This window comes from Henckelia pumila, chromosome 4 (assembly GCF_033568475.1).
Source record: "Henckelia pumila isolate YLH828 chromosome 4, ASM3356847v2, whole genome shotgun sequence".
NCBI classification, from domain to species: domain Eukaryota; kingdom Viridiplantae; phylum Streptophyta; class Magnoliopsida; order Lamiales; family Gesneriaceae; genus Henckelia; species Henckelia pumila.
The window spans coordinates 111327781-111339177 of record NC_133123.1 but is presented as its reverse complement, the minus strand read 5'-3'; the positions used below and the strand labels follow the sequence as shown (position 1 = coordinate 111339177).

Here is an 11397-nt window from a genome sequence, read left to right as displayed (position 1 = left end):
TATAAACTCCGTTTACCAAACGTGCTAATAATACCAAAACATACAAAATGAATCGACACAATGCAATTACTGGCCTAAAACATGGGGTCTCTCAAGCCACACATGCACTCGAAAAACTCATGATTCATTCGCAAACTACATTTACTTCCACGCGAACTGCTAAATTATCATACATGGGAGCTCGGCCAAATTATCCAATATACATGAATATGACCAATTTTCAGAGTAAAAAGCAACTAAGATTTGGAAAATGCCTTTTCAAGCCTACTGCAGTCGACCAAATAAGCAAAACCATAAGCCATGTTCTTCAAAGTCGCCTCGTGCAACTCTGCTGACGATGTTGCTGTTGCGTCCGTCGAAAAGAAAACCCTGAACCCTTTAACAAAGGCTTCTCGAGCTGTCGTCTCACAGCATAGGTTGGTCATAACCCCAGTCACTATTACCTCCTTCACTCCCATTTCCAAAAGCTTCTCCTCCAAATTTGTACCTGAATATAGCCAGGCAGGCTTTACTCAGCAACTGCCATTTATCCAGTAGCTATACATATAACTGAATGAATATATGTGATTTAGTGGCGGAACAAAGAATTTTGCTCAGGGAAAGACGAAATTGAAGTTCTAAATCCAGAAAATTTCAATAAATTGTTTAGCTATTTGAATGTCCAGCTTTATTTGAAGTTAACTGTCCAGCAAATTGTTTAGCTATTTGAATGACTCTTTTCATAAGTTTATAACCACCACAGTTCGTCTAATGTTTCCATTTCATTATCAGCACGTTGAAAAATATAAGAGAATGAACAAGCAAATAAATAACAGCACAAAACATTTAGACGGAACACAGGAAATGAGTGGAAGTTTCAAATAGTTGTTCAAAAAACCTTTCAAAGTACATGCTCGCTTCAATTTCATAATCAAATAGGAAAAAAAAATTCATATCATATTGCTCTTATTTCGTGCTTTAGGAATACCATTTGTAAGCTAGTTGAAGCATGAATTATTTGCAGAAATTTATGTGTCCCACATTGATTAATTAAACGAGCAATTATAGAGAAACTAATCAGCTTAAGGGTTCTCCCAGTAAAACGGCTTGCTTTTTAGGCTTGTAACTCTCCTCTCGGCCTCGTAGCTTAAAACCGTGGCTCTTGTTGGGAGTCGACACAATAGAAGCAGAGATTTAGAGATGGGCTACAATTGGATAATGTCAATACATATACTGTGTTTATATTTATTGGTTGAATGAAAATGCACCCAGCACATACTTATAGATGAATAACAGTTGTATGCTGTGTGGATTCTCATGTATGATGTCTTCTCAACAGGTGAGTAACTCAATGTGTTTCATGTCAGCATCATAAGCGATTGTGGAGTTGCTAATAAGTTTTGGATCATTCTCGGATTATAATTGGATTTGTGATTTACTCTCTATCTTAACATTGGCCAATCGATTGTGCTTGATTCTTGATACAAATGGTTTTTAAAATGGTAATGGTCCTAAGTGATATTTATTGAATTTTGTAGCTAATGCGGATGTTAGTATAATTTTTGTAATAGTTTTGGTGAAGGCAAAATGTTAGAGATATAATCAGTTCTATTTATCAAGTAATTTGCTTTCCGGATCAGAGAAGGGAAAAACTGAAAAAGATTGACATGGATAATCAACAAAGAGATTTTCAGCAGCACATATTCTCAGTTCAATTAATTAATGATTAATAAAAGAAGATTGTGGCTTAGAGGATGATAACGTTCTAAAGGTTCAATTAAGATAAAAATACTTCAAAAATTCTCCGTACAGAGATTTTCTGGCCAAGGAAAGTTAGATAAAGGTCAAGACTAAGTTAAGATCTTGCTTGAAACATTCTAGAAATGCCAAGTATTTTGATTAAGACATTCCAATGAAGAGATATTCCAATTTAGAAACTGAATTAGCAGAAAGGATGAATGGCAAAAGGACTACCTTTCTTCAACCAGATGAGAGATCCAACACAATCGATTTATGGAGTGTGATCTAAAGTCAACATTGCTACTTTGATTAAAAGTTAGCATTGCATTTCTGTACTATAAATGTTTTAAAGGACAAAAGATAATAACTCTGATAATAATCTAAGCAGTATTGTGCAGCTGTTTTCAGAATTTGTCCAATTGATTAGAGGATGCCAAGTGGATGTAGAACACCGATGATGTTAGGATCTTTAATCCCAACATTGAAAATAGGAGAGCAAAACTACTAGAACTCAAAGGGATGAAAATATAGAGCAAAGCCTCTGTTGCTTCCCTAGCTATGCTAAGTCAGCTACCAAATAGAAAATAAGCTTAATGAATCCTGCTAGTATCTCACCCGGCCCAACTGAGTTAAACCCATAATAGCATAGGTCTCACCCTAGTCAAGTCCCTAACAGAAGATTTCTCAAATCTACACTGATTTATAGCCCAACTTGAAAACTCAATATACATGAAATTATACATTCCAGCAATCAAAGAAGCGTTCTACAACTCATTTCCAAAGCCACAAATACACTACATATCATTATCTTCCACAAACCCAACAATAATTCAGCTCGTATTATAACAAACGTACCAAGTCTAATTTCTTCATCAATTGAAATAACATCCATCATTTTGAAGTTACATTGTTTCGATAGGTTCATCAAATTCACCGCAAACACGGGTAATCGATGATATCAAGTACCTCTGAATGCGCTGTAAGTGTTTTTCAAAATGATGGGGTCATCCGCACGGCGTTCCAAATCAGATATAAGTTCCGAGTCGGAGGATCCGTCGAGGATGAGGTCGCCGTCCCACCACTCGTAGAGCATGCCATAGTCGGCGGGAGACTTGTGGCAGTGCCGCGTGAAGAAGAGCGGCACGGAGGCGCGACGGCAGATGTCGACGGTGGCGTTAAGAGCGGGAAGCACGGGGCGAGCCATGGAGTAGAAATGATTCTGGACGTCGATCACCAACAGGGCCACGGAATTCGGGTCTGGATCCCTCTTCCGGGTCTCGAATTTCTCGTACGAATCCATTAATGGGGACAAATGTAGCAGTGTGCGAAGAACAATAAATCAAATCGGTGGTGGCGGGCAGGGTTGGCCAAAATCCCGAAATCCCCATCCTAATAGGAAAAAATTTCAATCCGAAATTTCCTGACTCAAACTTTCTGAATTTTTCCCATTCCGATTAATATGGAAAGGTAGATCGGGAATAAAACCTTATCCCGACGAATTTTCGATCCGACCCAAAATAATATAAAAATATATTTTATTAATAATTTTATTAATATAATAAGCTAAATATTATTAAGTTTCAACTCATATAACACTTAATTTTGGGCTTAATTCGCATAATATTTATTTTTGGAACGATCAAATTGTAAAATCCCGAAATGCCATTTTATTTTTGTGTATTTTTTTAAAAAACTAAATTAGTAATTTAATTAATTCATATTTATAATTATCTAATTACAACAAATATGTAGAACAAGACCCAAGAGATTAAATCTATTTAACAAAATTTATTTTGTAATTGTATCCGAACATTTTATTAATAATTATCCGATACATTTTTTTCTCTTAACAAAACTTTGAAACATTATCCGGAATATTTTAATATTATATGTTTTAAGTTGAATATTTATTTTTATTTATAAATATAAGTTTCTAAATATTATATTTAATAAAATTATCACTTTTTTTTTTGAACGAAATCTTGAACATGAAAAAAATTCGGGATTTTCTCTTCCTACCCAACGGGATCCCGAATAGTCGGATCCCGAAATGTTTCGGGTATGGGATCGAAAGAAAAAAAAGTTTTTCAATTCTTTTCGGGACAGGAGTTGGGTAGGAGGTTTACGGGACGGGTCCCGACACTATTCCACCCGTAGTGGCGGAGACAATACTCAAATTATGCATAGTTTATGGGTATAATTATATTGTGTTTACATACATTAATTATATATAAATAAATAATACTAAGACTATTTTTAAGATACTATTTGGTTTCATGAATGAAATGTATGAGAAATAAATAGAAATGTGATAAAAATATGATAAAATATTGATAAACAATACATAGATATGAACAATATATTGTTTTATATGTTCTTAATTTTGTAGGATTATTGTGTTTATTACTTTAGAGTCTCTTAATTACCTTTTTCAATTTCTACTCATCCTCCGCTAACACCTTGGGTTGGAAAGGATTTTTCATCAAACCCACATATAATGTCTTACCGAATCATGAGATGACATTGGGTTAACAAAAAAATGAAAGAAACATGAGATGAGTTAAAATATTTGGATCATCCTACTTTCATCCAAGGTACCAAACGGTACAAACTAATTTTATAAGATGTTGAATAATGATGGACAAACAATCACATATTTAATCAATTTTGTGATTGAGATTATGATTAAGTGACGAGTTACAGTTTTGCCATTTGCTTATAATATATAATCTTATTTTTAGTTCTTATTTGTAAAATTTAGATTATGATTTTTATTGAAAAATATAAATTATTATTAATCCACATGTAAATTATTTTAATTGACAAAAAATATTGAGTTTTAAAACAAAAATTAATAAATTGAGTTTAAAAAAGAGTTTTCCATGAATAAGGATAAAATCCAATGAAATGTATTAATCATATCTTAGATTATTAGAATTTTTATTCATATTTTATAATTTTTAAATGGATCTTTCATATATTAATTAAAATAAAATAAAATGTATTAATATATCTTAAAGTATTTGAAATTTATATTCATGTTATATAATTTTTTTAAAATGAGATTTTCATATATTATTTTTTTGGAAAGTAAAGGATATTAGTGTAATTTTTTTCAACTGGAAACATAATTAGTTAAAAATAATTATTTATCACACCATTTATTTGTGATAAATCATCAAGGTTTAAAGTTATTAGGTAAATATGGATGAACTTTATGAGTTAATACGGGCCCTCAAAAAGCAAGTAAGCATGAGATTGATAAGATTATTAATATAATTATATACTTATCATAGCAAGTAAACGCAGTCTTAATATTTTATTGTATGTATTTACTTGCCACCCTATCCATAGGATTATTTTGTTAATCTAATCTCATACATTATTTACTCATAAAATATTAATTTTTCTCAAATCTCAAGGCCGGTCGTTCAATTTTGATTCCATGTGCTTATGTACTTAATTACATAAGGAATAACCTATCTTGAAGAATATTTTTGGAAAAATATCTACATAAATCCTAATCTACCCTACTTTAATTTCTTTGTTTCCCTCCCAAGTTCTCTTTTTTTTTTTCTTTAACTACTTTATCTATTTTTAAAAATTGCATATTTTTAAAATCAATAATTTTTATAAATGAAAATGACTCATGTGTGAGTCAATAATAATTTACAATATTCAACCATAATCAAATCCAAATTATATGAGTACAAAATTAAACATAGGATTATTTATCATAGTGGAGGATAAAACTGTAACGCCCGAAAAATCCATAAATCCACTCACGAGTAGTAGAGGGATTTTAAATAAATTTTAAATGATTTTTTTATTTAATTATGATTTAAAAGTTATGTTAAGAGATTTCATGCTATGTATATTGCATGAGATTTTATGTTTCAAATTTGAGTTTTTGGGTGTTAAAATATATGTTTAAATGTGGTGTTAAATGATTTAATGGTATGTACTAATTTGTCTGGTGTTTAATGGTTGCAAGTTAGTTTTATTGTTTTTAGGTTTGAGATTAATTTTGGACTGAGAGAAACGAGACTAGCCTACGAACGAGGTTAAGAAAATATTTTTATAATTATTTTACTGTTAATGTTGGTGCAGTTTTATTTTAAAATTGAGAGGATAAAATTTTAAAAGCCAGTGTTTGCGATTAATTGGCTGACTTTCAAGCTCATTAGTTACAAACTAGTAGGAGTTCAATTCCCTTCTTTCACTTTTCTCTCTATACGTCGTCTACCCCATCTCCTATTCTTTCAAAATCTGCACCAAGGAAGAATAAATGCTCTCCAATCTCATTTGTGCAAGGCTAGGATCGCTACCAAAATGCCGATATCTCCAACTATAACGATCATGCAAGTTTTAAACGCTTTTGTAACCTTCATTCGAAAAAATATATTTTTTGATACGAAAAACATGTATGTTGATGTGTATGTAATATATATTGCATTTATTTTAAGAGATTTTGAAGCATTATGTAGAACTGCGAAATGTGAATCGTTATTGACGTTTTTTATGAAAAGATTTTTGAGATTTTATGAGAAAAGATGTTTGAATCTAAGCTAGTATTTGTGTGTGTGTATTTTGATGTAAAGTTTTGATGCAAATAGTTTTAAGATGGTTGTTTTTGTTTGAATCCTTCTCGATGTTTTGAAGTTTTTCATGTGTTTGATCATAAGTTTCAATGAGTGAATGATTACATTCAAAAGTGGATCGAAAATGACAAAAAAAGATGAAAGAAATCGAGTTTCTTCACCCTAAGCCGATGTGATAGGATCGGTTGAAAGTGTAGAGGGGGAGGGGTTAATATACTTTCAAGAAGTTTAGTATAAAATAATTGAACTCGATCGGTTTAGTGACTAAGTTCTAGGCTTATCTTAATTTCTGATGTAATTTGACAAACAAGAGTATGTGCGAAAGTATGTCAAATTACAGATTTGAACACTCAAAGGTTATCAGTTTAGGTTAAGTAATGATAAAGGGTAAACTAAAATAACGCAAGCAAATGTTTATGGATGTTCGAAGATTTCAAATACTCCTACGTCACCCCTTCTTCCACCTCGGAAGGATATCACTAGAAGACTTTGAATTTTACAAACAATTTGCAATACTCCGATCCAGTTTAGGACTTAACACTGCCTAAACAAGAACTCCTAGTACAACACCTCAGTTTCAGTCCTAGACTGATGATAGAATAAAGATGAATACAACTCAAAGTCCTTAGCACAAAATTGATCCTTCTATGATCAGAATAACACTTCGGCGTTTGTGCTTCGAGTTCCTTGATCAAATCTTGAGCGTGTAAGACTTTGAATATTCTCGTAAAATGGCAAAAATCGCAGATCAGGAGAGAGCTGCTTTGTTCGATCAAGATCTCTATTTATACCCTTGGATTGTTAACGGTCATAAATTCAAATTGAATTTTCAGATAGGATTTTGAATTATTCCCGTTGGATTTGTCACTATCAGCAACAAATTCTGGAGCCGACATTGCCCTTTGCATCGCGGCACTACCTTCTATAGAGTGTGTCAGAATACGGAAGAATTTATCCAAAAGTGGCGAGGTAGTAGACTGGTGAGGGTAAACTGATGAAGTCTGTTTAGCGGGTGTAAACTGATGAAATCAGTTTAGCGTCTTCGGCCAGTTGAGCACGGTGATTGAGCGTGAAATAGTTTAGCTCAATATATCAGTTTAGCGCTTCGTAGTTGCTTGATTAGTTTGGCCTTATTTTAAGCTTTGTAATTTGTAAACATCAAAACTAAATTTTCCCAACAATTTCCCCCTTTTTGGTGTTTATCAAAACTTTGAGATAGCAAGAAAAAAACTGATATTCAATATAAACTGATCTTTGTCAAAGATATTCAGTTTCAATGTCTTCTAAATCTTCCCCCTTTTTGATAAACTAACAATAAAGAGCACGAGGTGAAGATACAAGTGTAGATAACATAAGAAGATTGTAACAACACAAAATGAGTTATCTTTGATCGGATGATGATCTGTGCATTGAAGAGCTGCGAGATGGTGGTTGAGTTGCTGAAGTATGACAACCTGATTCTTGAGCTTCGTACTGAGTTCGCAAGATATTCTGAGAGAGATTTGTCAAGTTAATAATTTGCTTGGAGAGTCCCTGAAAATTGGATTGAACTGAGTTGTGAAAATTTTGAACAAATCCATTCAAGTCGTCAACTTTTGTCTCTAGAGACTGATGAGAGTGTTGCAGTTGAGACAATGAACTGGTCAGAGACTAATGTGAGTGTTGTTGTTGATTTTCTTTGAGAGCAGTGACATTTTTGGACAAATTATAGACTGAAGTTTCCATCTGAGAAAGCAACTCAAACCAATCATCTTCTTGATCTGATTTTGAGGATGGCATATCTTTTCCGCTGGAGGAAAGATCAGTGTGTAGAAATTATGTCTTCTGTCCTTTAGGAGGAGATGAATGTGCAGAGGAGGTTATCTCAATTTTCTCCTTTCCTTTGTGTTGATGTGATGAAGAGTCATGGACAGAGTGAACAATCATTGCAAGAGTTGGAGACTGAGTCTCAATCTCAATTGAAGTATAATCATGAAGTAAGTCTCTGCTGTTCTGTGGATGTGTTGGTGTTGTGGTTGATGGTTCTTGGAGCTGGTCATCAATGACAAGAGAAGGTATGGCTGGCAAGACAACATTTGCACTGGACGGTTGAAGTGCTTCCTCCTTAGTTGAGCTTGATAGAACAGGAATGTCAGGAATGGAGATTGAAGTCTCCAGCGACTATGAGTCTTTCTTGGAGTCTGCATGTTCTGGCTCAGTAGGAATTTGAAGAGGTAAATCTTCCATTAGAGTAATTGCCTGTTCTGCAGATTCCATATGAGACAAGGTTAATGTCTCATCTTCATTTACATAAGTTGGAGGAGGTGGGGCTTCCCCAAGGAAATGTTGAGGTTCTTCGAATTCTTCTTAATGAATCTTGTCAACTAGTGTTAAAATCTAATACTACAGCTCTAAGTATATCCTCAAGAGTCTGGATAGTCTGCTCTGACTGTTCGTCAGTCTGAGGATGATAAGCAGTACTCAGGTGTAATCGAGTACCTAGAGATTGCTGCAGTCTGTGCCAAAAGTGAGATGTAAATCTAGGGTCTCGATCTGAAACAATAGATTTAGGCACACCGTGCAATCTTACCACTTCTCTGACGTATATATCTGCCATCTGATCATGTCGACACATCATCTTATATGGAATGAAGCACGCTGATTTCGTCAATCTGTCAATAATCACCCAAATGGCATCGCAACCTCTGGATGAACGCGGTAGCTTCGTAACGAAATCCATGGAAATTTGATCACACTTCCATTCCGGAACAAACAAACTCTGTAACAGACCACCTGGCTTCTTTCTTTCGGACTTCACTTGTTGGCAATTCAGACAACGAGAGACATAATCCGTGACATCAGACTTAATCTGTAATATCTGAAAAATCCATAAATCTATTCATGATTTATTACAATAACTTTAAATGATTTTAAGTTATTTCATTTGATTATTTATGATTTAAACGTTATTCTTAATTAAATGATTTTATGTGTTGTGTAAATGATTTAAAAGTGAATAATTCATGTTTTAAAAATATACTTTTATTTATTGTGTTAAATGATTTTAATAGTTTGTGCACTTTAATTATGAAGTGTAAAATTATGATTTAAATTAATTGATGTTAGGTATATGCCTAATATATATTTATTTCTTACAAGATATCTAAATATTTTCACGATTTAGTTAATCTTGGACTGATAAAATGAGACTGGCCTATGAACAATATCGTAGAAAATAATTTCACAAGTATTTTGAGTATAATATTGCTATAGTTTTATTCTAATCATCGAGAGGATAGAAAATCTTATTAATCGAGTTTGAGGTGCGTTGAACAAACTACGTTTGATGTAGTATTTCCAACCACCGCCCCTTATTATTTCCTCCCCCTACCCCATCTCAATTAAAGGTTTTGTCTTCTCCTACCCCATACCAATCAATCCTTTTGTCATTTGTCACCCCAATCACACGGTCCATTCCCCATTCTTTTCCTCCATCTCCTTCCTCCTTCTTTCTGATTCTCCATCCTTCACCTCGCCTCCCTATGTGCAGCTATCGTAGACGACTCATATCTTCTTCATCCGGTGTCCAAACTTCATTCTGTTTGAAGGGTCATATTCATTACATCCGTACCTTCTATTTGAGCTATGAATATTTATTTTTGGTGGATGTTTCAGCCTAGATCGAAGCCATCTTGTAAGACATTTCTGCATATATTTTCTATTCCCTTTCTTCTTATATTTTGTCTTTGATTCTTGGTGTATTCTCACCATATAAAAGTGTTATTTTGATCTTAGGAACTTCTTAACAACCTCTTGGATTTCATCTTCCTTCGGTTACCTCTTTAGCATGTCTCGATTCCATTTGAGTATGGTTAGATCTCTACCAAGGTCCAAGTTAATCTTATTCTTCAAAGATCAAAGGCAAGTACAAATTTTAAAGGTTTTGAAACCACCATTCAAAATATAATTATTTTGATATGAAAAGATGTATGTTGGGATATGTATGCATGATTTTCCAGAATTTCAAGAGCATGAAGTTTTGATTTTAAGGATTTGAAGAACATGTTATGTGATGGTATGAAATCATGAAGCATAAGTCGTTCTTGTCATGTTCTTGAATTTGATTTAAGAGATACATGTTTATTTTAAGTTTTGATGTGTTTTTTATGTTTCAAGGGATGTTTTATTTAAATTATATAGCTAGAGTAGTAGAAAATACCATATTTTGAAGTATTGAGTTAGTTTGAGTTAAAGCTCTGAAATGTTGCATGTGCTGGATAGTCCCGGATTAGCGACATTCATTACTATTTTGAAGATCCAAATTAGTGTACTGATTCAAATGATATGAGGCCAATTGTATTGGAAATATAGCTTATCTATCTACAACTTTCATGTTTTGAGTTTTGTCAAAATCATTTTGGAAGATTGGCCAAAATTGCCCCGAAGTGTGTCGAGTGGTTTGAATTTCCTGCAGTGACACATCTCGGGAGAATGTGCATAACATTTAACTGAAAAATCCAATTTAGGTGAGATTTTTGGCATTGGAAAGCCAAGATCAAGGGCTACAACTTTCATTTTTGCTACTGTTCCAACTTACGAAGCAAAATAGATTTTCATTGCCTGCAATATGTGAGACCAGAACAGGTCTCGCTCGAGCGAGAGTCATTTACCGCTTGAGCGGGTTGTGCTCTGTCCAAAAATATTTCTTGCAAGTTTTTAAGTTATAAATGCATGTTTATGATGTATTAAGGTGTTTTAAGTATGTTTAAGAGTTCCTATGCAAAAAGTTTCAAGTTTTACGTTAAGAACGAAAAGAACGATTTACGTGGATCGATTACGTTATGTGATGTATGTACATGTCTAAGTTTCATTCATGAAACCTATGTTCAATATGAAAGTATGATTTTCATCATCTATGAAATGCATGAAGTTATTGAGTAAAGTTGCATGTTCATGAAATGAAAGTGATGACGGAAGTTACGATGAAACAATGATGCTTCATAATGAATGAAATAATATGATGAATGATAAGTTATGATGAAATGAAAGATGATGAAGCATGAATGAATAATGTTATGATGAAGCATGAAGATATGAT

The 11397-nt window shown here is 33.3% G+C and overlaps 1 protein-coding gene across 1 annotated transcript; it reads right to left on the bottom strand.

Moving 5' to 3' along the window:
* On the bottom strand, positions 1-3087 carry LOC140866141 (nicotinamidase 2-like). Its single transcript, XM_073271047.1, has 2 exons — positions 2686-3087; positions 1-487 (listed from the first exon to the last, which is right to left on the bottom strand). Exons 1-2 carry the CDS (start codon positions 3017-3019, stop codon positions 237-239), a joined length of 585 nt encoding a protein of 194 aa, XP_073127148.1. The 5' UTR covers positions 3020-3087; the 3' UTR covers positions 1-236.
* Between the last annotated feature and the right edge of the window lie 8310 nt (positions 3088-11397).